We start from the raw sequence: 22,881 nt of genomic DNA on the forward strand, positions 1-22,881 counted from the left end.
CTCCAATGCTTCCAACTCATACTTACCTGGCAGGGGAGATACCATGACTGCATAATTTGTGGTAGTGGGGGACTGCGTCCGCGCTCTCCCCTGATCATCATGTTCAATTGCAATAAGAGCCTGACACTGGGCCTATTTTATAGGTTTGGTTGTAGTGCATGTTTTTTCCAACACAATGCACTCACTAATGCCACTGATTGTGGTAGAAGTATAATTTAACAGCAAATAGACGGGGTCACTCCTGTTCCAAGTGTGCTGTTTTGATAAGTAATGTTTGCTAGAAATTCTTGTACTGCCTGTATGCTGATTTTTGCCAATTTATTGCAGTTTGTGTTGTCTCTGAGACAAAGTTGTTATGTCTTTGGGCTTTGTGGTGATTTATCAGAGACGGCCAGGGCTTACCTGGCTGCTTTTCATCGAGGCTTACTCTGTTTTGCAAGGGGAACAAAAGGGCTGGAGACCAGAACATTGATAAAGTAATTCAATGTCATTTCACACAAGTGTTTGCTCCACTCATTTCACACAAGTGTTTGCTTCACTTCAACAAGTCCTTTACTTTACTACTTCGGATGGTTACACAATCAATCAAGTGCTGTGTTTTATCTTAGTGTGTATTGCAACAGGGTCTCCATTACCAGTGAGTGAGTCGATAGGTCAGTCAGGTTCCAGAGGGCTGCAGTGTAAGGCCGTTGCTAAACTCCCGCAGAACAAGGACATGTAGAGGACACTTGTGTGTTCTTCATAGCAACAAAAGTAGTTGCTCAGTGCTAAATTTAGATATGCACTAAATGGCTGTGTGTCTTTGTGAATATATTAACATATGTGTGTGTGTGAGCTTCTGTGTATTCATGTTAATGTCAGGGGGTGACTCACTTTTCACCTACATGTGTTTCTGCACAGACTTGAAGCGTAAAGCGGCTGCGCTCTGCTCCTCAACATCCATTCAGATCAAAAATCTGGGGAGGGTGCAGCACCTTAAACAGACAGCTCTGACCATGGTCCTCAAGCAAGATTTGTAATTCTACTCTGAAACTTAACTAAGTGCTTCTAATCATAAAGCCGGGGAGGGAGGGGGGGGTGCCTTATTGTAGTGACAGCCCCTGATCAAGTTGATGCAGCTACAGAGTTCATTTTCAAAACTCAGAACAGAGAAGAAGATGCAATAACTGGAGAAGCTGAGCTACTGGAAAACAAAGCTTCTGACAAGACATGTAGGAGAGTTCAACTGGTAGTGGACGTTGTTCCGGTTCACGTAATTTGGACAGCAGCGCCATCTGCTGGCTGCCTCATGTCACTAAAGTAGATATACACATACATGTGTATGATGCGAGGCTGCAATTGTCATTTATCTAAGCAGCTCACCCGCAACTTCAGTATTTCTTATGCCAATGTGTATATATGTTTATGTATATATAACTGTCATTAAACTATATATTTGTATAAATATTAACAGTATAAATATAAACTGTCTTTAGGTGTCACTTATATATTTAGCAATTAAAGACCAGAGGAAACTACGATTACTAAACAAAATAATTAATGTGAATTGTGAACCCATTTCAACTAAGGAATATGGTATATGAAGTCCATAAGAAATAGCTGCAGATCATGTCTACATCGTTAAAAATTGTATACTTTAATTTGGTGTTTTGATATGAAATAACTTCTAAATATTGACCATTAAGGGAAATACTCCAAGAACGACTGATTGGTGTTGAGCAGAGGATGTGAGCTCTCATTGACTCGGTGTGTGGCTCTTAAAAGAGCCGTTGTGTTGTTGAGCTGTTGGAAAGTGTGTTTATCCGCCGAAGCCGTACAGAGTGCGGCCCTGTCTCTTCAGAGCATACACCACGTCCATGGCGGTCACGGTCTTCCTCTTGGCGTGCTCGGTGTAGGTGACAGCATCGCGGATCACGTTCTCCAGGAAAACCTTCAACACGCCGCGGGTCTCCTCGTAGATCAGACCGGAGATACGCTTCACTCCGCCACGGCGAGCCAGGCGGCGGATGGCGGGCTTGGTGATTCCCTGGATGTTATCACGGAGAACTTTGCGGTGACGCTTTGCGCCTCCTTTACCGAGTCCCTTTCCTCCCTTTCCGCGTCCAGACATCTTCTTCAGTTAGATGAGATCTAGTCAATAAAGTGCCCCGAGGGAACCACAGCTAATCATAGCTTGACTGAGGACCTGATAGAAGACCGAGGCGGCCCTCTTCCTCCTCTGTGGATCCTCATGGCCGCTGAGAATTAAATGTATTGTGCGCTAGCGCCTCCACAGGTTTGGATGTAGGACCGTAGATATTAAAGTCTGACACTTTACCAGTTTTGTGTAATAGTAGGACTGTGTCACGTTTCCATCAAGTAGGAGGAGTGCCTGTGAAAAACGCTGGGTTAAAAATAAGAGTAACATTAGGACTGATTAGGGAAGTACTTAGACAATGTATGAATGTTGAGCAACCTTGAGTGAAAAACAGTGGTCACACAAAGAGTCAGCTCACGATTTATCCCTTAGCCCTCCTGTTAAGTACTTAAATAGCCTTTTATCTAAAACACAACCCCCAACCAAAAGTGAAAGTAATATTCAAAAGTGTTAGTGCAGTGTAAGCACTTGATGCTTGTCTGAAACTGTTTTGATAGTGTTATGAACATGCTCTTTTATTAGCAGTCCAAGGTGACAGGGTGACTTTCTTCTTCTTTCATTTGGCATCGTTGGATACTGACCAGTTAAAAAGCACCTTGTGTATGCTTGAAAGTGTTGTTGATAAGAAACTGACATTCGGCTGGATTCTGTTTTACTGCATTCATCTGGTTTCATTTGCAGATATGGACCTTGGATAAAATGGTCATGGTTTTGCGGTGGCATCCTTAACATGGTATTTTCATCCCACCTGTAGCTGTCCGTCCACAATGATGAGGAGCTCAACAAACTTCTGGGCAAAGTGACCGTCTCTGCACTTTGTCTTTCCTTTCCTACCCCTGATTCATGAGTTAAAAACTATGAGATCAACAACAACACTGTTGTTGTGGTTTTGCTATGAGCTTGAATGGGGGTGAGTGAAGGGGTGTGTGTTTTTTTCTATCATTGTTAGCATTGAAAGTACTTTGTGTTATAGTTTTTGTATTAAAAGTAAGCCATAAATAAAGTCATTTTTGAATGGTAAAAAGTACATGTTTACATGCTACAATTTCCACAAATACCTTCACATACTCCACACGTGTGTACATTCTGGATACCCAGAGTGTTGTTGACACCAAAGTCTTGTAATATGAATGTGTTATTGGCCATACAAATCAGAGAAGACTTGATCTATTGATCACTAGGTTACATATTGACAGGTTTACAGAGATGTCTCACACACGGGTCAAATCGTTTTTTAAGAAACGTTTGCCATGATTTAATGATTATTTTACACAAATCATGATAACAATAATAAACGGAAACATGTATCCCAGTCTTACTATGATGAGCAAAATTTGGTATTTACTAAGAAGAGAAATTGCAAATTCCAGTAAGGCTTAAACATTTTCGGGAAAAGAAATGATGGAACCTGTTGACTTTTTGCATTAAATGAGAGAAATGTGCCACAATATTAAGTTAATCATTGCTTGAAGTGTATATTTTATCAAATTGAAAATTCAACATGGATATGAACTGTAGCGCTAATGGCATGATCTTCAGCGTGAAACGTCAGGGCTCTGATAGGAAGTCTGGCTCAACTTCACCAGGAGCCCCGGCCATCAGCGGTGTGTTTGCTGCCTGCACATTTTCTTGACTTTATTACAAAGGAATCATCAGCAGGTGCTTGTTTTCACTCGGTCTCTCTGAACAAACATGTGGAGCAGCGGGGAAACGGGTTTTGGTGGGGCTGTGGTGCTTTTGAACTCATTTAAGGAGAGAAACTAGTGGGAAAAGCCGCGGAGCAGCGCTGCTCACCGCGGTGAACGGGTCGTGTTTGGAGGCTCCACCGACGAAGTGCAGAGAGCATCAGAGCTCGTCATGACTTCAATATGAAGACAAATAAGTCCGCTACCTGCTGCCTCACTGTCAGCCTCCAGCACCGCTCACCCACTGACTTTTAAGTCGTTTATCAGTGAAGAGAAAACACAAGTGTCTCGGCGTTCCCACTGCACACAGGATCAGCGGCTCGACTGAGTCTTCACGGTTCTCATGATGTGTTCAAGTACCGCCTCCCGACCAGGACTCCTCAACAGTCCTGTAACTCACACCGATAGTTCTTCGTTGATCTAAACGCAAAGAGAAAGATGTCAGAAGCCGCTCCAGCTCCGGCTCCAGCCGCCGCCAAGGTTAAAGCGGTCAAGAAGAAGGTCGTGAAACCGAAGGCCGCCGGCCCCGGCGTCAGTGAGCTCATCGTGAAAGCCGTGTCCGCGTCCAAGGAGCGCAGTGGCGCGTCAGTGTCCGCCCTCAAGAAGGCTCTGGCTGCCGGAGGCTACGATGTGGAGAAGAACAACTCCCGCGTCAACACCACCATCAAGAAGCTGGTGGTCAGCGGGACCCTGGTCCAGACCAGGGGAACCGGGGCCACGGGCTCGTTCAAGATGAGCAAGAAGGTGGACACCAAGGTCCAGAAGGCGGTGAAGAAGGCCGCTCCCAAAGCGAAGAAGCCCGCCGCCAAGAAACCTGCAGTGGCTAAAAAGCCCAAGGCAGCCAAGAAGCCAGCAGCCGCTAAAAAGTCCCCGAAGAAGGTGACGAAACCAGCAGCGGCCAAGAAGGTGGCGAAGAGCCCGAAGAAGGTGGCGAAGAGCCCCAAGACGGTGGGGAAAAAGGCGCCTGCTGCAAAGAAATCCCCCGCGAAGAGGGTCGCCAAGCCCAAAGCGAAGAAGACAGCAGCCAAGAAGAAGTGAGCTGTCCTCACTGCGATACATGTCCATCCTGGTAAAAGGCTCTTTTAAGAGCCACACAAGTCTATCCACAAAGAGCTGAGTCCTCATCATTCACCACCACTGTTAAGAAATATGTAGAGACAGAGTTCTTAGGTATAGGGAGTCAAGTTGGTTAGACAAATATGAAATGTCTTTCTGACAATGTTAAGATGTAGGAGTTAGTTCATATAAAAACATCAAATAGTATAAAGCATAGTCTAGACTCTGTGTGAAGGAGTAGCCGACTCCTACTGACACACACACGCACACACACACACACACACATACATCATGTAACATGATGTTCAGCGGTATCCGATTTACTTCATATACCACACTTCCTAAAGATTGTGCCCCTGTTGTTATATTTATCGTAGTTTTCTCGTGTCTTTCTTTGCTAAATATATAAGTGACAGCTGCTTAGAAATCACATCATATAACCACACTGTACTGTAGTAGCATCAGGCAGCCAGCAGATGGAGCTGCTCTCCAAATTATAGGAGTTGGAACAACGTCCCATACCAGACGAACTCTCGTCCGTGTCCTGTCAGAAGCTTTCTTTTCCAGTAGCTCAGCTTCTCCTGTTTTATTGCAGCTACGTGTTGACTCATCAAAATGAGCTCTGTAGCTGCATCACCTTGATCAGTGGCTGTCATTAAACTAAAGTCTTGATGAACTCTCACCAGACACTGCAACACCAACAGACGGAAAGTCACAAGGGTAAGTTTACTCAAAGGGAGTAGAAGTGTTTTTGTCCAGGTGATGTTTTTCTCAGATTTATTTTTAAAACACCGAGTACATTTTTCAGAGTATAATTCAGAAAAACCAAGCTCTTTTAATCCTGTTTCAGGACCATGGACAGAGCTGTTGGTTTTGTTTAGGAGCTGCACTTCAACAGTTTGATGCTCTTGATGGATGTTGTTTAGCAGAGTGCAGCGGCTTTACGCCTCAAGTCTGTGCAGAGGTGAAATATGAGTAATTGTATCTAGATAACTAAAACAAAATTAGCGCTGTGACCACAAATTAAGTAAGTGTTGTCGACATTACTCATTTCATATTTCACTCAAGCTCATGGAGAGCAAAGCGGATTTTACAGATTAAGCAAAGGTACAAGAGTGATTGTTTATGACTACATTACTCTGTAAATAAGTTTGTAGGATGTGTAATGAATAGATATATTTAGTTCACATCCTAGATTTACTCCATGACAAATGTAAAGAGGTTGAAAGCTGAATTAAATACGTTGTACCCACAGTCGTTTCTATTTCATTAGGATGATATGTGTTGTTTTTGCATTTATGCTGTACATCCTGGCAGGTGCCTTTCATGAGTGATTGTGTCCTCAATATAGGACACGTACAGCTGACACTGAAAAAAAACACCCACGAATACGTGCTAACCGCTGATATCCCTAAAATGACTTTAGCTTGTTTATTTTTCAAGTTGATGAGTGACATGAGGAGTTTTGCTCTTTGGAGGTGAGTGAGTGGCTCTTAAAAGAGCCTTTGTGTCGATGGTCTCAAGCGGCTTTGCTTTACTTGGACTTGGGGGCCTTCTCGCTCTTCTTGGGCAACAGAACAGCCTGGATGTTGGGCAGCACGCCGCCCTGAGCGATGGTCACTCCGCCCAGGAGTTTGTTGAGCTCCTCGTCGTTGCGGACGGCCAGCTGCAGGTGGCGGGGGATGATACGGCTCTTCTTGTTGTCGCGGGCGGCGTTTCCAGCCAGCTCCAGGATCTCAGCGGTCAGGTACTCCAGCACTGCCGCCAGGTAGACGGGGGCGCCGGCACCAACGCGATGTGCGTAGTTGCCTTTACGCAGCAGCCTGTGAACACGACCGACGGGGAACTGGAGCCCAGCGCGGGAAGAGCGGGTCTTTGCCTTGGCTCTGGCCTTTCCGCCGGTTTTGCCTCTGCCTGACATGATGGATGTAGAGTGTTTCCTTATAATACGTTAAGAGATACTGATGGCAACACGTCGGACTCTACTATATATATCCGCGGAGCGAGCACCACGAATCATGCCAGACCAACCAGAAAGAGCAGCGGAGGACGGCCGGCACTTTCCTCCAATAAGCAGCTGGACTCAGGCGGTGGGTTGGTCCTTTGGGCGGCGCTGAGCTCCAGGGGCCTCTCACCAATCGGGACACGGGGATCTTCTCTTTGTTGTTTAATTGCGGGTGGCACCTAACGTTAGCGGATCATTACCGCCTCCTACTGTACTGGAGTGTTTTCTTTGTTTAGTTTTTGGTTTATTCGTATTATTGATATATTTCCAAGACAGAAACAACCCCACAATTTAAAGTTGAATATTTCTCATTTATTCAGCTTCTTTAAAAACTCTAACAGGACTTTATATTTCCCTTCCCCAATTCCTAACAAGTTCTTCAGACTTCACACTTCCACCCCACATTTCCTCTGCTCTATCTGTAGCTTTCCTCGGTCTGTGTTATATCTTTGGCAGTGACTGATGACATGTTCCACATTTTCTTCCCCTAAACCACTTTTACATTCATTATGGATGTGTCCCTATTAACTGCATTGTTGTATGTAGTGCTGTGTGTCTTGCCTTGATAGATCAATAGATGCTTCCTCCATAATTATTTCCTGTTTAAATGATTGTTTAGCGAGGGAATCGTCCATTTCATTTCTCTCAATGCCCCTTTGAGCTGGGACCAACATGAATCTGACTTGAATCAGTTTGTGAATGATTCAGTCTGTGTTTCATATATGTCATAAAGAATATCTGCTCTGTAATGGGATGACTGTAATGACAACAATGCTGATAGTGAATCTGAACATACTATAACTTTTTTTTATCTCTACTGTGTATTTAAATTTAACTCTGGAATAACAAAAGCAAACCCAGTTTTTCCTTCCTTTGGCTCCTTCGACCAATCTGTATATATTAGGTACAGAGTATTGTGTGTATGTAGTCTTACCTCTACTATGTCTGCCTATTTTTTTCTTTTGTCTATCTTCATTTGTTCTTGAATATAAAAGTCATGTCATACAGGAGGAAAAGGAACTCTTGCACTGTACATTTTTTCAAGTAACCTGATACTTTTTTGCCATATTAGTTGCATATACATAACATTCGGTCTCAGCTTTTCCCCTTTCCCAGGATGGGTGTTCTTCTTCAAGTTCTGACGTTAAATTTACAGCCATGTAGGGCTGCTCGATTCTGGAAAAAATCATAATCACGATTATTTTGGACAAAAACTAAATCACGATTATTTAAACGATTATTAATATGTGCCCTTATTTTTTTTAATGACTAACCGGAGTCACTTCCGGTTCCGGTAAACACCGATTACGGCTGCGTGTCTTATTCCTCCGTGAAACCATGCAGGATATCGGTGCCTTGTTATTCAAACCCTTAATGATGGCAACATTCTCCATAAAAACACTTTGTAACTGAGAACCTTGAAATTTCCTCTCATTATTAAATGTCCCCCCCCCGCTTTCCACTCGCGCTGTTTTTTAAATACCTCCGGTCAACACACACAACTCGCCTCCTTCACTTCACAGCTGCTTGAGAGTAAGTGCCGGTCAGCGGGGCCGCGCTGAATGCTTTGGGGGAGGGACTGAATTGCGCATGCGCGTCTTTTTAGAAAAAAATGCCAAATAATCGTTTCAACTCGATTATAGTAGTTTGGAGATCGTTTGACGATTATATTTCCATTAATTGAGCAGCCCTACAGCCATGTGTCAGTTACATACATGAAAGTTGTCAAAACTTCACTCCCACACTTGTTGATAACTTTGTTAAATGTACAGCAGCCTCATTACAAACTACCCTTGACACTGTCGCCCTGCTGAACATTAAGAAAGTAAACCAGAGGAGATTAGCTCCATGGTACAATTATCAAATACATGTTTTTAAAACAGACATCACAAAAGCTGGAGGAAGTGACGTTCCACCAACCAAGAGGATTTTCACCTGACCTGGAAAGATAGCCTGATAATAAGAAAGCACTGAGAAACGACAGAGTCATGGTTCTACTGATCGTTAGTTACGTATTGTAACTCTAGATTCTATGAGTATAGGCGCAGCCCTTTAAGGCTATCGCTAGTGGGTTTATCCCTCGCGCGCATGCGCAGCACTGAAAACTTTAGTCCACGCCCACTAACTGTGGGCCCCACCCCGGTCTCACCGTGTATAAATTGGAGTGAGACCGGCCGCTCGTTTCCCCACTAATAGCTTTTTCTTCAGCCATATAGGAAACCAGTGAGGCCCAAAACTTAAAGGGCTGCGCCAATACTCATAGAATCTAGAGTTACAATACGTAACTAACGTTCTATATCGTATAGGCTTCGCCCTTTAAGGCTATCGCTAGTGGGTTAAAGGCGAAGCTCGATGTAGTCAATGCCTCACTGGGTCTGTACCGTACCACAAGCATAAACTCATCTGCCTTATAACCATCAACCATTCCAGGCATCATAATGGAATATGAAGAATATTCCATGGTGGAATGGTCAGGAAAATTCTACTGCTGTAAGACGTGTCAGACGAACGTTACGCACTGTAACAGTCCAGCAAATACAGAGCAGAGGTCAGACAACTCTCCCCAGCTCTACAGATGAGAGGGAGAGCATCATACAGAGACATCATTTAAACCATCACTCTGACAAAACACTCAGTACAGAGTGAGTCATGGAGGAACAGGAAACATCCCGCAGGTAAAAGCGGATGAAAGAACAGGGGGAGGACCAGGAAGCAGAAACGGCCCTGGCGCCCTGGATAGTGCGCACAACATCTTGAGAGACCCAGTCTCTCTAAATGTTCCCGTTCAGCGGCCAGGCCCACAGACGCTGACCTATCATCGGGTAATTCCTGATCGCTCCTCCTGCCTGAGAGAGAGCGTCCCCGAGCCACGGGATCTCCCATGGCAAACCTGAGATCAGCTGTTGCAGACATGGAAACCATGACGCGCCCGTGCGCTCCGGAGCTATGAGGATGGCTGACAGCCGTTCCTCTAGAACTCGATCCAGGAACCGTGGAATCAAAGGACCCGGTGGAAAAGCGTAAAGAAGCATCCTGGGCCACGGCCGATGCGCTAACGCGTCCACTCCCAGCGGAGGATTGTCCCGCACGCTCAGAGAAAACCACAGAGCGCACTGTGCGTTTCCTCGAGAGGCGAACAGATCCACCTCTGCTTTGCCGAACCTGCTCCAAATCTGACTCACCCGATCGGGATGAAGGCTCCAATCTCCGTGTCGAGGACCTCCCCTCGACATGATGTCCGCTCCCGTGTTCAAAACACCGGGAATATACACTGTTCTGACTGAGAGAAAGTGTGTGTGTGTCCACAGCAGCAGCCGCCTCGCTATGTTCAGCAGCTGCGCGGAGCGCACTCCTCCTTGGCGATTTATGTAGGCTGCCATCGCCTTGTTGTCTGTGCGGATCAGGATGTGCTGATCCCGCAGCAGTGACGCAAAATGCTGGAGTACTTTCCACACCGTGAGGAGCTCCAGCGCGTTGATGTGGAGAGACATGTGGTCTGGCCACTGTCCTCCCACCACTTGTGACAGACACGTCCCCCCCATCCTGAGAGAGATGCGTCTGTGAACACTGAGATGTGTGACGCAGCTCTGCCCAGCGGCACTCCCGCTGACAGTGTGCGGGGATTCTTCCAGTGGATTAGATCTGCGTTCACTAAGGGAGGAACGGTCACCATGCGTCTTCGCTGACGCACGGGATCGACGTGCAGACGAATGAACCATCTCTGCAGACGTCTCATGTGCAATAGGCCCAGGGGCACTACCACGTGACATGCTGACATCATGCCCAGCAGGCGCATGACAGAGAGAGCTGTCACAACATTGGGGGGCGTGACGCGGCGGAGAAGAGCTGTCAAAGCTTCTACTCTCTGCTGTGAGAGCCGCGCTCTCATGCTGACGGAGTCTAACTCCACCCCCAGATACGTCACAAACTGGGCGGGGAGAGCGGAGCTTTTCTTCCAATTTATGGTGAAGCCCAGACCCGACAGGTGACACACCAGTGTTTTCGTCTGTATCGCAGCTTCTTCCCTGGAGCGAGCTAATAATAGTAGATCGTCCAGGTAGAATAAAACTCTCATCCCTGTCCTGCGCAGAGGCTCCACACACTTGGAGAAAGTGCGTGGAGCCAGAGAGTAACCGAACGGCAGGCGGTTGTACTGATATTGTATCCCCTGGAATGAGAAGCGCAGATATCTCCTGTGTTTCGATACGATCGACACGTGGAAATATGCATCCTTCAGATCTATGGAGGTGAACCAGTCTCCCTGGTGAACACACTCCAACACTTGTCTGATCGTGAGCATGTGAAACCTCCTCTCCATGATCGACTTGTTGAACAGAGACAAGTCGAGGATGGGTCTCACTCCTCCCGTCTTTTTCGGGACCAGGAAATAACGAGAGTAAAACCCCTGTGTCTCCTCCCCCTGAGGAACTTTGGAAATTGCATTTTTCCTCAAAAGTTCCTGTAGCTCTGACTGGAGAGCGAGACAATGTTCCTGAGATGACAGGATTGTTTCCACTATCCCGTTGAACCGCGGGGGTGGGGAAGCAAACTGCAGAGTGTAACCTCGGCTGACAATCCTGTCCATCCATTTGTCCATTAGACATACGCGCTGCCACTGTGAGTAATGCTCTGAGAGGGGGCGTGCACTTGCTTGGTGCGTTGTGGTTGTCATGGTGACGAGCCAAGCCAGAGCCCTGACCGCCATGGTTCGCATCGGAGAAGACTCCGGAACAACCCATGGGGGGCTCGCAGCGAAAGGGCTGACCAGAAGCCCCCGGAGCACACAGGCTCTCAGCTGCAGCTGCGGTCAGACGCTGACACGCGGATGACGCGTTGATGGCAGAAAACGGCCGCTTAGGATGTCTTTGTATTTTACAAGGATCCTGAACGCAGCTCGTATGTGCAGTCAAACCCTCGCTCCTTGAGAAAGGAGGGGGGGAGACGCTGAGTGCAGATACAGTGTGTGCGCTGTCCACACGAGGCGTGGAGACGGCTCTCGTGGGCTCATGGACACACTTACTGTTAGTCGAGAAAGATGTGGGGGAACACTCTGTCTCTGTGACAGAGGAGATGTACTGACTTAGTGTTGTGAGTCCCCCTGTTTCCTGGGGGGTCCCTCCGGTGGGTTGGACCAGGCACAGGCCGCTCTCCGATTCTTCCCCCACCGCAGTGTCTGCCGTTCCGCTGGCAGGCCGGTCCGAGGAGGAAGAGATGGGGGTTGGACAGCTGGAGCGGGAGGGTGAGACGCTGCCGCGGCGGGAGCCGCAGGACGACTCGTTCGCCGCTGTGGAGGAGCCCGGTGGTCTCGCCGGTGATCCTGTGGCCCGTACAAGTGTTTCTTGATCTTGTTGGCCACATCTGCCGACTTCTGCATTTCTTCGAGCGCCGTCTGCAGCCGGGGCCCGAAGAGTCCGTCCGGACTGATGGGAGCCTCCATGAGCTCTTTTCGCAGCTTCTCTGACAAGTTAGACCGATCCAACCAGATACATCGGTGGATGAGGGTCTGCCAGGAGGCGATGCGGGACGCCGCCACCGCGACCGAGGCACTCAGTGTCAGGAGCATGCTGGTGGCTTGACTCAGGTCCTCTGCTTTATCAGCCAAGTCAGGTTCAAGAGTCATAGCCTTCACCCAGTATGATAGCAGCGCTATGTTGTTAACGGCGGCTAACTGCTGGAAAGCACACTGGTGAGAATGGTCAGCCAGCCGTGCCAGTGTTTGGCTCGAGGGGGAGGGCGGTGCAGGTCGCCGTCCCCCGAGCGGGTTAGTCGACACACCGAACACGGAAGCCATGCTTGGCTCCAGTGGAGGTACGGGTGGAAACCCTTTGTGGGAAATCCCCATCACCCCTGTGATGGGAACATAGGAGAGGACTGGTGACTTCAGTTTCCCAGGCTCCTCCGCTGAACGGGCCAGGTAAGCGTTGGTCGCCGGTATACAAGGCCAGCACGCGTCCTTTCGTGACGGAGCGGCCCCGATGCTTTCCTCTAGCGCGTCCGCGGCATGAGGAAGAGGCATGGTCAGCTGCTTTGAAGCCGCCGCCTTCTGGATTACTCCTGGCATCAGCTGCACGAGGGCACCGAGCCCCGTCAGCTCAGCGGTGGTTGGAGGAGAATCCGTGTGGTCCGACCCCTTGGTCTCGAGGAGGAAACCTACGGGAGGATATTGCTCTTTAGCTCCGGGAACGGAGTCGACTGACTCCGGTCCACGTAAACCGAAAAAATCAATGGCTTCTTCCAACCCAAAAACGCGCTGCGATGCGAACCCTTCGCCGTCCATGTCAGCGTAGGCCTCAGCTCGTCTGCGTCTCTCGGTCTCTTCGAGGAGTTTGCAGAAAGCACACCTGGCTCCGGGGGTGAGCGCCGGGCTGGCGTGCTCAGGGCCGAGGCAGGACTCGCAGCGCGGGTGGAGGTCGTTGGCCATAATGTACCCGGTTTGGCACTCCGGGCACAAGCGGATGTTTGATCTCCGTGCTGCTTCATCGCTGAAGAAAAATGGGAAACGAGCGGCCGGTCTCACTCCAATTTATACACGGTGAGACCGGGGGTGGGGCCCACAGTTGGTGGGCGTGGACTAAAGTTTTCAGTGCTGCGCATGCGCGCGAGGGATAAACCCACTAGCGATAGCCTTAAAGGGCGAAGCCTATACGATATAGAACGGATTGTTCGAGCTTTTCACCGCACTTTCTCTCAACGTGTTTTGAGGAACCAATCTACATCCATCATGTCAGGCAGAGGCAAAACCGGCGGAAAGGCCAGAGCCAAGGCAAAGACCCGCTCTTCCCGCGCTGGGCTCCAGTTCCCCGTCGGTCGTGTTCACAGGCTGCTGCGTAAAGGCAACTACGCACATCGCGTTGGTGCCGGCGCCCCCGTCTACCTGGCGGCAGTGCTGGAGTACCTGACCGCTGAGATCCTGGAGCTGGCTGGAAACGCCGCCCGCGACAACAAGAAGAGCCGTATCATCCCCCGCCACCTGCAGCTGGCCGTCCGCAACGACGAGGAGCTCAACAAACTCCTGGGCGGAGTGACCATCGCTCAGGGCGGCGTGCTGCCCAACATCCAGGCTGTTCTGTTGCCCAAGAAGAGCGAGAAGGCCCCCAAGTCCAAGTAAAGCAAAGCCGCTTGAGACCATCGACACAAAGGCTCTTTTAAGAGCCACTCACTCACCTCCAAAGAGCAAAACTCCTCATGTCATCCATCAACTTGAACTATATGCACAAGTAATTTTGTCTCATTGCATTCAATAAATTAATTGGTATAGTTTTTCTTAGTCAGTTGTTCTGGTCAGTTAGTGAAGAAACCAGTTATTTGGAAGTGTCACTATAAAGAGTACACAGTTCAATTTCCGATACGCCTAAGGTTCATGTATCCACGGCATTAAAGAGACCTGCATGTTTCTGTTAAGATGAACAGTATGAATGCAAAAAGAACACATAATACTTTTCTAATGAAAAACTAGTGTGGGTACAAGACATGGAATGCAGTTTTCAAACTCTTCAATTTGTCATGATGCAAATCTAGTGGAAGAAGTAATGTTATATATTTATCAAATGTATTAGTAACTTTATTTACAAAGAAATGAAGTCAAAAACAATAATTTTGATGGTACCTTTGCTTACGGTTTTTCACGATTGCTTAAGCACCGGGCCCGGTTTTTCAAAACACTACACCCAATTAGCAAAACAAACGAAAGTGCAAATATAGAATAATTTCACTAAACACTACACAAGACCAATGCAACATGGACATCACAACTGACATGTCCGAGTTTTCATGCTGCTACAGTAGTGTGCATAACACTGTAAGCTCAGCAAATATCAGACAAACAGAAAATTCTGTATCCAGTAAAGGTTACAATGACATATTTCACTGTATATCTGCTGAGATTTGGTTGAACTCGTAAGGCCAATTTATGCTTGTACGTCTTTTGTAAATCGGATAGATAAGACTGCCCTAGCCGTCATGGAACGCCCTCTCCGAGCGCCTCGGAGAGCTTTTCGTATACGTCTGATTTTTCTAACTGTCCGTCTTTATGTCGGAGAGCCCACGGACAGCTCTTGGCTGTGATTGGTCCGCGAAAGACATCATTTCCCTACGACGTCATTTCCGGACCTCACACTTCCTGCCTTCTTCCCTGTGTCACATCAAACCCAAACACAACTACGATTCTACGATTAATGTGACGTGTGTGTTAAGCCAGGGGAGTTGTCCGGCTGACGGTGGCTGTTAGAGCACTGACGGCATGTGTGCACGGTCACATACGGTTATAACGAGCTTTCAAAACAGCGCTAGCGGGCTAGGCTAGCGGGCTAGCCACCATGCTAACTGCGGTGGTAACAGAGCAAAAACCCGCCGTCACGACTTTAATTCCACTTCTATCATGACACTGTTTCTATATTACCGTCAGGTTAGAAGCAAACACTGGATAGTAGTAGTTAGTGTCGGGAGTCCCTGCTGACTGTGTGTGGAAGCTGGGGGGGGGGGGGGCTAGCTCCGTGTAGCTTCTAGCTACATGTAGCCTCAAGCAGATTCAAGCTGTGGAATCAGCAACACAGTTCGGAAACAAGACCGGAGAACCGCTGCGCTAAGAAACGATTACATCAGCATCTTGACCTGCTGGGTGTCACTTTATTTAGTTCTGTTACTTGCCGTGGTTCAGTGTGTGGGAGGCCAGCCGACAGGATAAACAGAGACACGTGGACTTCTTCCCAAAATTGGGGTAGGCTTCTCTGAGCTAGTCTTCCGTTGCGCCACCTATGGGTTTGGCGGTGAATTTTTTTCGACATACAGTGGTCGGAGAAGTAAAAATCAAAAAGACTCTTCGCCCACCGTGGAGCCCTCTCCGAGAAACGGATACGTAGAAGCATACTGGAGCCTTTAGTCCGGTCTCCCTCAGTGTCAATCCTGAGAGTTATTATAGACGTGTTCCACATGAATCAGGTTTTCATTAAACACATTGACCAAGTCCTCTGTTGTATTAAAGTGCCACAGTAAACATGACAGTGATCCAGCATGCACAACTTCAGGACCATTGAAGTGGAGCAGCTAAATGGAACTGAGCCATCATTATTATTATTGTATAATTTCCCCCTGTGATTCTTCTGGTGTGACAGTGATGATCCTGAACGACAGTGCATGGAGCTGTCACCATCTGAATGGTTTGGATTCCTCGATAAACGTTTTGAGCACTGAAGTTTACTCTTGTTCCCAGAGGAGCGTGACTCTGGATCAATTCAACCAGAAGCTCCCCTTGTTTTCTGAGCTTTCGACCACTTCTCAGGGTCTTCATCAGTGAACTCAAATAGCTTTGGCCTCATCAGGTGAGCTAAGGTTGTAATGTTGGTCATGAGATGACCCTTGGGCCAGTTCCTTTAACTGATGCACATCCTGAGGTGAAAGCTGAAAAAAGCTGATAGTTGGACCTTTGAAATACAATGATACATGTTTGACAAGAACTAAACAAATTAACTATGAGTGTCCACGGTACATCTTGTTCTACACAGTATATGAAGAAAGTCATGTCAAACTCCATTAGACTTTCAAGGAGTTTAAACCATCATTTATTTCTGTAATTTGAATTTAATACTCTGCTTGCGTCTTCAGGCACATTTTCTTGGATAAGTCTCCTGTGGAAAACAATTTAGTTGAAGACATTGTGAACAAAAACACAAAGTCAGATATTTTTAAGCAATCATCTATTTTTTATTCGTTGTGAATATTCATACAAAAAGCAGATTCTCTCAGGAACATGTGATATCTGATACACAGGAAATTTCATTTTACATTCAATACAGTTAATTCACTTTCCCCCGCCCCCCCCCCCCCCTCTTCCTCCTGGACCAATGACAGGGAGGCACAGGGGTGAAACCTGGTGCATTCTGGACTTCTATTTTAAGCAGTAGCTTTTTTTAGTATATATATATATGTATATATGTATATATGTATATATGTATATATATATATATATATATATATATATATATATGCTCTACACAGTGATAACAGTGATATTGTGTCAGGTCTACTTCATACTACCCCATCTTTACAGACAAGCACACAGACAGAACCATTCGCACACACGCCTGCACACTAATTATATAATAAATTCAGAACTGGTGTCGATCAGGAACACAACTAATAACTACAACTGTCCTTCACCCAGTCGCCCCTCAGGGCTCAGGCTCAGAGCTCTACTTGAATGTGATCACACAGGTCAGCTGACATGGGAAGCTGTCATTGGTCAGTCAGGAAAACAAAGTGAGCAAGTAAAAAGTGATATCAAGTGCTGTGTTTTATTTTAGTGTTTATTGTAATAGTGTCTCCATTAACCAGTGAGTGAGTCAATAGGTCAGTCAGGGTCCAGAAGGCTGCAGTGTAAGGCCGTTGCTAAACTCCCGCAGAACAAGGGGACGTCAGTGGCTAACGCACGCTGTGGTGTGCACGTAGAGGACACGTGGGTTCTTCATAGCAACACATGTAGTGGCTCAGTGTAAATTTAGATATGCACTAAATGGCTGTGTGTGTATATTAATGTCTGTCTGTGTATTCATGTTAATGTCTGTTTGTGTGTGTGTTTCACATTTACTTCTCACTAGGGGGATCTATGCACATTTTTACATAACTAATCCAACATTAAGAAGTTTAAAGTCAAATTCAGAAGTTTACATTGATCATCTGGACTGTAAAAGTGTACAAGTTAAAACGATTTGTGTGTCATAATTTAAATGAGCACAGGGTAAAGTCTAAGGAGGCACCATGAAAGAGGTCCAGCATCTCTGATAAAGAACACAACAATTAAGAAAAATATATTCTCAGTATTTCAGGATAACAGAAATAACTGTCTTTACAATGTCACAAAAAGAAAGGTTTCCCTCCCTTTCATGACCGTCGGTCAATGAGCTAAAATTTGTCCATTTTGTGTTATTATCAGTGACACCAGGTTAAGAGTGTGCAGAGGATGTATTCTCTACAAAATGTATTACGGCCAATGTTAGGAGAAACGGCTGTGATGTAGATGGAATTACTATAAGTCACTCACTTCTGGAGAAGTTGTACTTTTATAAGGAAAAAAGATTATGCAGGAATAAAGTCATGGAGAAAGCTTGTAATGAAACAAATAATTCTGAGAATAAAGTCATAGTATCACCAGAAAAGCTTATTTTGAAGATGAAATGTGTAATCATTAAAGACAGAACTAAGGCGTAGTTTTATGAGAAACTGACAATTTAAAAATAATTAAGAATAAAAAGGAGTATGGACATTGTGTAATTTGACTTCAACTCAAAATATTACGTTGCTTTAAGAATAAATGGTTGTGTCATGATCACGACTGTAGAATAAAAGTTAGAGTTTTAACAGCACGTTATTAGTTAATAATAATTTAACAAGAGAAACATCTTCCGGTTACAAAAATAAGAATCTTACGCTGCTTTCAGACATGCATGGAACTCTGGATAATCTCAGACATTAGTGGTCTCACATACATCTTTTCTGGAGAATGTCCAGAGTGGGAACCTCAGGACTTTCTGCAGACAGCCCCAAATAATAAGAATATCTCAGGACGAAAAAGCAGTGCCATATACATAGAAGACACAGATGAAGAGGTCAGGAGAGTTTTTGGTGATAACGGCTGAGTGCCAGTGTTGATATGCCGTGATTGTTGCAGCAGAAATGTAATGTAACGTCCTGCCTCTGCCGCACTTGAACTCACACGCGAGATTTCTGTGTTGTGAACACGTCTGAGCGGAGAATCTCCTGCTGCATTGTTGAAGTGTAAAAAGCAAACAGCGGAGAAAGTGCGGACATTCTCCAGAGATGTCTGAAAACAGCTTTTAAATTATAACTTCTTGAGAAAAGCTTGATAACATAATGTTCAAAGTTACGATTAAAGTCAGAATTGCAAGGAAATTCCCAAAATTATGAAATAATAATTTAATTTAAACTTTACTTCACTTTTGAGTTGAGTTACAATCTGTTTTCTTGGCATATTATAACTCTTAAGTATTATAACATTTATAAAGCCTAAATACATTTTGTGATTTCATCAAACTAAAAGAAAATGAATAGTTGATTTTGCAAAAGAAATATCACTTTCATATTTTATTCTTGTAATATTTAGACGTCTTTCCATGTAAAATAACAACTTTAGCAACTCATCTTATTCTAATGATGTTGTGACACTTGATTTCATAATATCATATATATATATTATACTAATATTACGACTTTATTCTCATAATCTCTCATTCCTGTTATTCCTTACATCAACCCTAATGTTATGTCATACACATCAGCATAGCACACTGTGTAAAAGCAGGTCCAGTTTGAGAAATGTGTAGAAATGGGCTCTGTGAAGGATGTGTGTGTGTTTTCAGCGCAGCCAGGAGCAGGGCACCCACTGAGGTTCAGTGTCCAGTTTGTTGATGAGTCGTAGCAGCTCGGTGTAGGCTTTGTCCTGGTCTGTGTTGACGATGACGCCATCAAACAGGTGACCACAGCTCTGCTCCATCTCTCGCGCTTTCTCTATAATGTCCCGCAGCTCCTCGGGCTAAAGAAAAAACACACATTAGTCAGGCAAACATTTTGGAAATGTAAAAACCAGTGATGATTTGTCAGAGTGTGAAGAGACAGTGTCAACAGTTAATCAGGGACCTTGGGGTTCTTGTTCTCTTTAGCCAACAGGGCGCGGAGTCTTTCCTGGGAGGGTGGAGCTATAAAGATGATGTAAGGCTTCAAGTCTGAACTCCTCAGCACCTTTAGAGCCTGTGGACACACATGCATGCACACACGGTTCAATAAGCAACTTTTTAATCCGAGTTACTATGAGTTTTTAACTTGCTATGAAACAGTCTTATTGCAATATTGCTGCCTCTTTATGACCTACAACAGCTAATGAGAAAATCTGTGAGAAACTGGCTTTTCCATGAAATAATGGAAACGTCTGCCACTGTGATGGATAAGCCGCAAAGTCAGAGCAATGATAGTCAGGCTGGAAAAGCCTATGGTTATGTGGCGGGAGAGGAAACAGAAGCAGGGGAAGCGAGCCGGGCTAAAGGCTGAAGGCTAATGAAGGCTAACCCGTACAGACCAGCGCTCCAGAGGCCTGCAAACAGCTGTGTGTAGGGGGGGGGTATACATTTTGCACCTGTATACATATAATACTCAATGCTTATGTTAAATCAGTTCTAATATTGTAAGAGGATATTTTTTTACTGACAAATGGGTTCATATTTTATGTATCTTCATTTTTCTATGAATATGTATTTTGATCTTTGCGCAGAGCGAGGATCCCCTGCTGTGTTGACACAGACTTTATACAGACTTTTAACTAGGAGGTAATGCGGATACAATCCGAAGGAGCAACTGCAGAGCGTCTCACTCTGACTTTTGGGTTCACACATGCATCTGTGGAGTCCAGTGGATATCTGAAAGCAGCTTCAGTCTGCATTTGGAGCAGAGAGAGACAGTGGTCTGAGGAGAGGAGGTACACTGACTCAGTCACTGTTTCGTGTGATATATCATTACATTAAAAAACATCTAATGAGAGCTGCAGTGTCTCAGTGTTTTCTTGGTGAGTGTCCTGAACTTGATATACATGTGTGTTTTCGCTACTTCCAAACAAATGCACATGCTGTCTGGACCAAGGCTTTTAAGACAGGTGACAGGGTAAAACACTTCCGCTTTTGTCCACAGAGGCACCAAAATCAACACAATTTAAAAGTTCCTTTCTCTCATGTTACTGTGTGTGTGTGTGTGTGTGTGTGTGTGTGTGTGTGTGTGTGTGTGTGTGTGTGTGTGTGTGTGTGTGTGTGTGTGTGTGTGTGTGTGAGTTTGAATACCAACCTGTGTGTGGAGACAGAGCACACAGATCTTTCCAGTGTTGATGACCTGCCTCACTGAGTCTGAACTGGTCCCATACAAGTTCTTCTCAAACTCACCAGATTCGATCAGTTTCCCTGGGGAAAGTAGAAAATACTAAGTAAGAAACCATCTGGTTATAATTTTGTTACACAATTCTTACACAAACCTACACTGAATGTCCAGAGTATTCTTGCAAATAAACATTCAGCATTTTTACACCTAATCAATTGTGTGTATCTTTTAGTACAAAACATTTGCCTAATCAATTTTCTTCCTCAGATAATATTATAAAATTTGACTTTGTGGCCATTTTAAATCACATATTGTTTACATGCATATTTTAACTGACACACTGCAGCTGTATACTTTCTTGTATGTTTGTAGTTTATTTCATAATGGTCAAGATTGTGAATCATGTCACCAACACAGAAGACTGACTTGCAAAACATTGCTACCAATGATTAAAATATGACCCTTTGTCATGTCTGTAAGAGAAAGCAACCTACCTAAAATAAACTCTGTCTCTTTCTGAGTGAACAAACTAAATCTTAAACAGACAATTAGCATGTAAGGCAATGGGGTATGACTAGTGATGTTAGCTATTTACAATACATCTGTAACATGAACGGATACATCAGCTCTAATCAGTTTCAATCCCCATCCATACAGACATGCCGTGACGTGACCCTGCCGGTATAAAACCGAAAGCAGTTGGTTGTTAGTTGCAAAAAGAGCTTTTTAATTATCCATGTTCCTTTGTACACTAAGAGTCATGGCTAATGCTTGTGGTTAATTGTTTTCTTCCAGAAGGTTTCATATGACAAGAGTCCGACAAATTAGTGAAGGTTACGTCGGGACCCGATCAGCAAGTAGTTGTGAGTGTCTACGCCAGGGGTGGGCAAACATTTTGACTCGCGGGCCACAATGGGTTCTAAAATTTGACAGAGGGGCCGGGCCAGGAACAGATTGATGGAGTGTTTTTGTGAACTAATATAAATGACATGGAAAAATCATTACATGAAAGGATTTGGCCTTTACCAAGTAGCAAAGCACTTATTTGCAAAGCCATTTAACAAAAACTCGCCTTCAGAGAAGGGCTTGCTAGCCTTTGCCATTTCGAATACGAATCAAGAAAGTATGACTTCTTAAAAAATAAAGCAAAACTACAGAGTGCTATAAGTATGTGCCATTTAAGTGCTACTTAATTGTTAGTTTCAAAAAAAAAAAAAAAAAAAAATTCAATTTTTTTTAATTTTTAATTTTAATTTTTTTTAATTATTTGGACAAGTTCGGCGGCCCGGATTAAAAAGCCCAACGGGCCGTACTTTGCCCATGTCTGGTCTACGCCATCATTTCCAAACATCTCCGTTTGTGCAGTCCCAGAGTTTTCAATCTGCCAGTAGCATCTGCAAACTTCTCAGTTTTGGTAGCTCTGAGTAAAATATAATTAACTTCTGCTGGAGGAAAAAAAAATATACAAAAAAAGAAATGCCTGACACGGACCGAGACACAACATGGGAAAGAAAACCCTTGAAAGCTTACCAGCTGACAGCTCTGCCTCAAACGTCTGACGAGACACAAAGTGGTAATCTCGACCACCCAGCTCTCCTTCTCTACGGCTTCTCGTGGTGTCTATTACATGTGTGCACAAAAACACAGTATTTTTTAGCCACAAACACATGGAATTGTGTGTGCACTTGTATGTGCGTGCATTTGTGGGTGTAAGAGAGTCTTACGAGGTACAGCTCCAGCAAAACGTTCTGGTTGGTTGTTGAGGAGTCTCTGCCTAAGTTCTCCCTGTCCACAGCTGGTTGGACCGATCAGTGCAATAGGCCGCTTCCTATTGGCTGGCTGGTGGTACAGAGCCATCTCCTCATAGGTGAGAATCTCCTCGTTATCAAAATCTGGACCAATGATTAGGACAGAGTAAGCAAGTAATAATTTGCTCCAAAATGGGTCTAGAATAGCTTTAGTCATTTTTAGACAAGGAACTGTTACTTATTATATCTTTAAGCTTAGGATTTAATAGACACACCGACGGAATGGTCTCACCATCATTCTTGTGAGTGTTGTACAACGGCTTCTTTCTCTTCCTCTTGTTCTTCTTTGCACACCACAGCTTCCCTGTGAACATAAACACA

General features: G+C 45.2%; 5 protein-coding genes across 5 annotated transcripts in view; 2 read left to right on the forward strand and 3 right to left on the reverse strand.

The window, feature by feature from the left end:
- LOC133015316 (histone H2AX-like) overlaps positions 1-6,808 on the reverse strand; it is a 179,894-nt gene extending 173,086 nt beyond the window's left edge. Inside the window, exon 1 of the mRNA XM_061082487.1 lies at positions 6,417-6,808. Within this exon, the coding sequence (XP_060938470.1) occupies positions 6,417-6,799 (383 nt within the window). The 5' untranslated portion in view covers positions 6,800-6,808. The remainder of the gene's footprint in view (positions 1-6,416) is intronic.
- LOC133015150 (histone H2A-like) overlaps positions 1-13,991 on the forward strand; it is a 543,969-nt gene extending 529,978 nt beyond the window's left edge. The window contains exon 2 of the mRNA XM_061082289.1: positions 13,586-13,991. Coding sequence (XP_060938272.1) covers positions 13,586-13,991 — 406 coding nt within the window. The remainder of the gene's footprint in view (positions 1-13,585) is intronic.
- LOC133015318 (histone H4) lies at positions 1,786-4,969 on the reverse strand. The gene is made up of 2 exons (XM_061082489.1): positions 4,961-4,969; positions 1,786-2,110 (listed from the first exon to the last, which is right to left on the reverse strand). Exon 2 carries the CDS (start codon positions 2,108-2,110, stop codon positions 1,799-1,801), a length of 312 nt encoding a protein of 103 aa, XP_060938472.1. The 5' UTR covers positions 4,961-4,969; the 3' UTR covers positions 1,786-1,798.
- On the forward strand, positions 4,242-5,049 carry LOC133015311 (histone H1-like). Its single transcript, XM_061082482.1, has one exon. The coding sequence runs from the start codon at positions 4,261-4,263 to the stop codon at positions 4,858-4,860; it is 600 nt and encodes a 199-aa protein (XP_060938465.1). The 5' UTR covers positions 4,242-4,260; the 3' UTR covers positions 4,861-5,049.
- Positions 13,992-17,163: 3,172 nt separating the features above from the next.
- Positions 17,164-22,881, reverse strand: part of pals1a (protein associated with LIN7 1, MAGUK p55 family member a) — a 38,233-nt gene continuing 32,515 nt past the window's right edge. Inside the window, exons 12-17 of the mRNA XM_061082281.1 lie at positions 22,793-22,864; positions 22,477-22,644; positions 22,283-22,372; positions 20,723-20,835; positions 19,532-19,642; positions 17,164-19,427 (exon numbers count right to left, since the gene is read on the reverse strand). Coding sequence (XP_060938264.1) covers positions 19,251-19,427; positions 19,532-19,642; positions 20,723-20,835; positions 22,283-22,372; positions 22,477-22,644; positions 22,793-22,864 — 731 coding nt within the window. The 3' untranslated portion in view covers positions 17,164-19,250. The remainder of the gene's footprint in view (positions 19,428-19,531; positions 19,643-20,722; positions 20,836-22,282; positions 22,373-22,476; positions 22,645-22,792; positions 22,865-22,881) is intronic.

This window comes from Limanda limanda, chromosome 12 (assembly GCF_963576545.1).
Source record: "Limanda limanda chromosome 12, fLimLim1.1, whole genome shotgun sequence".
Taxonomy (NCBI): Eukaryota; Metazoa; Chordata; class Actinopteri; order Pleuronectiformes; family Pleuronectidae; genus Limanda; species Limanda limanda.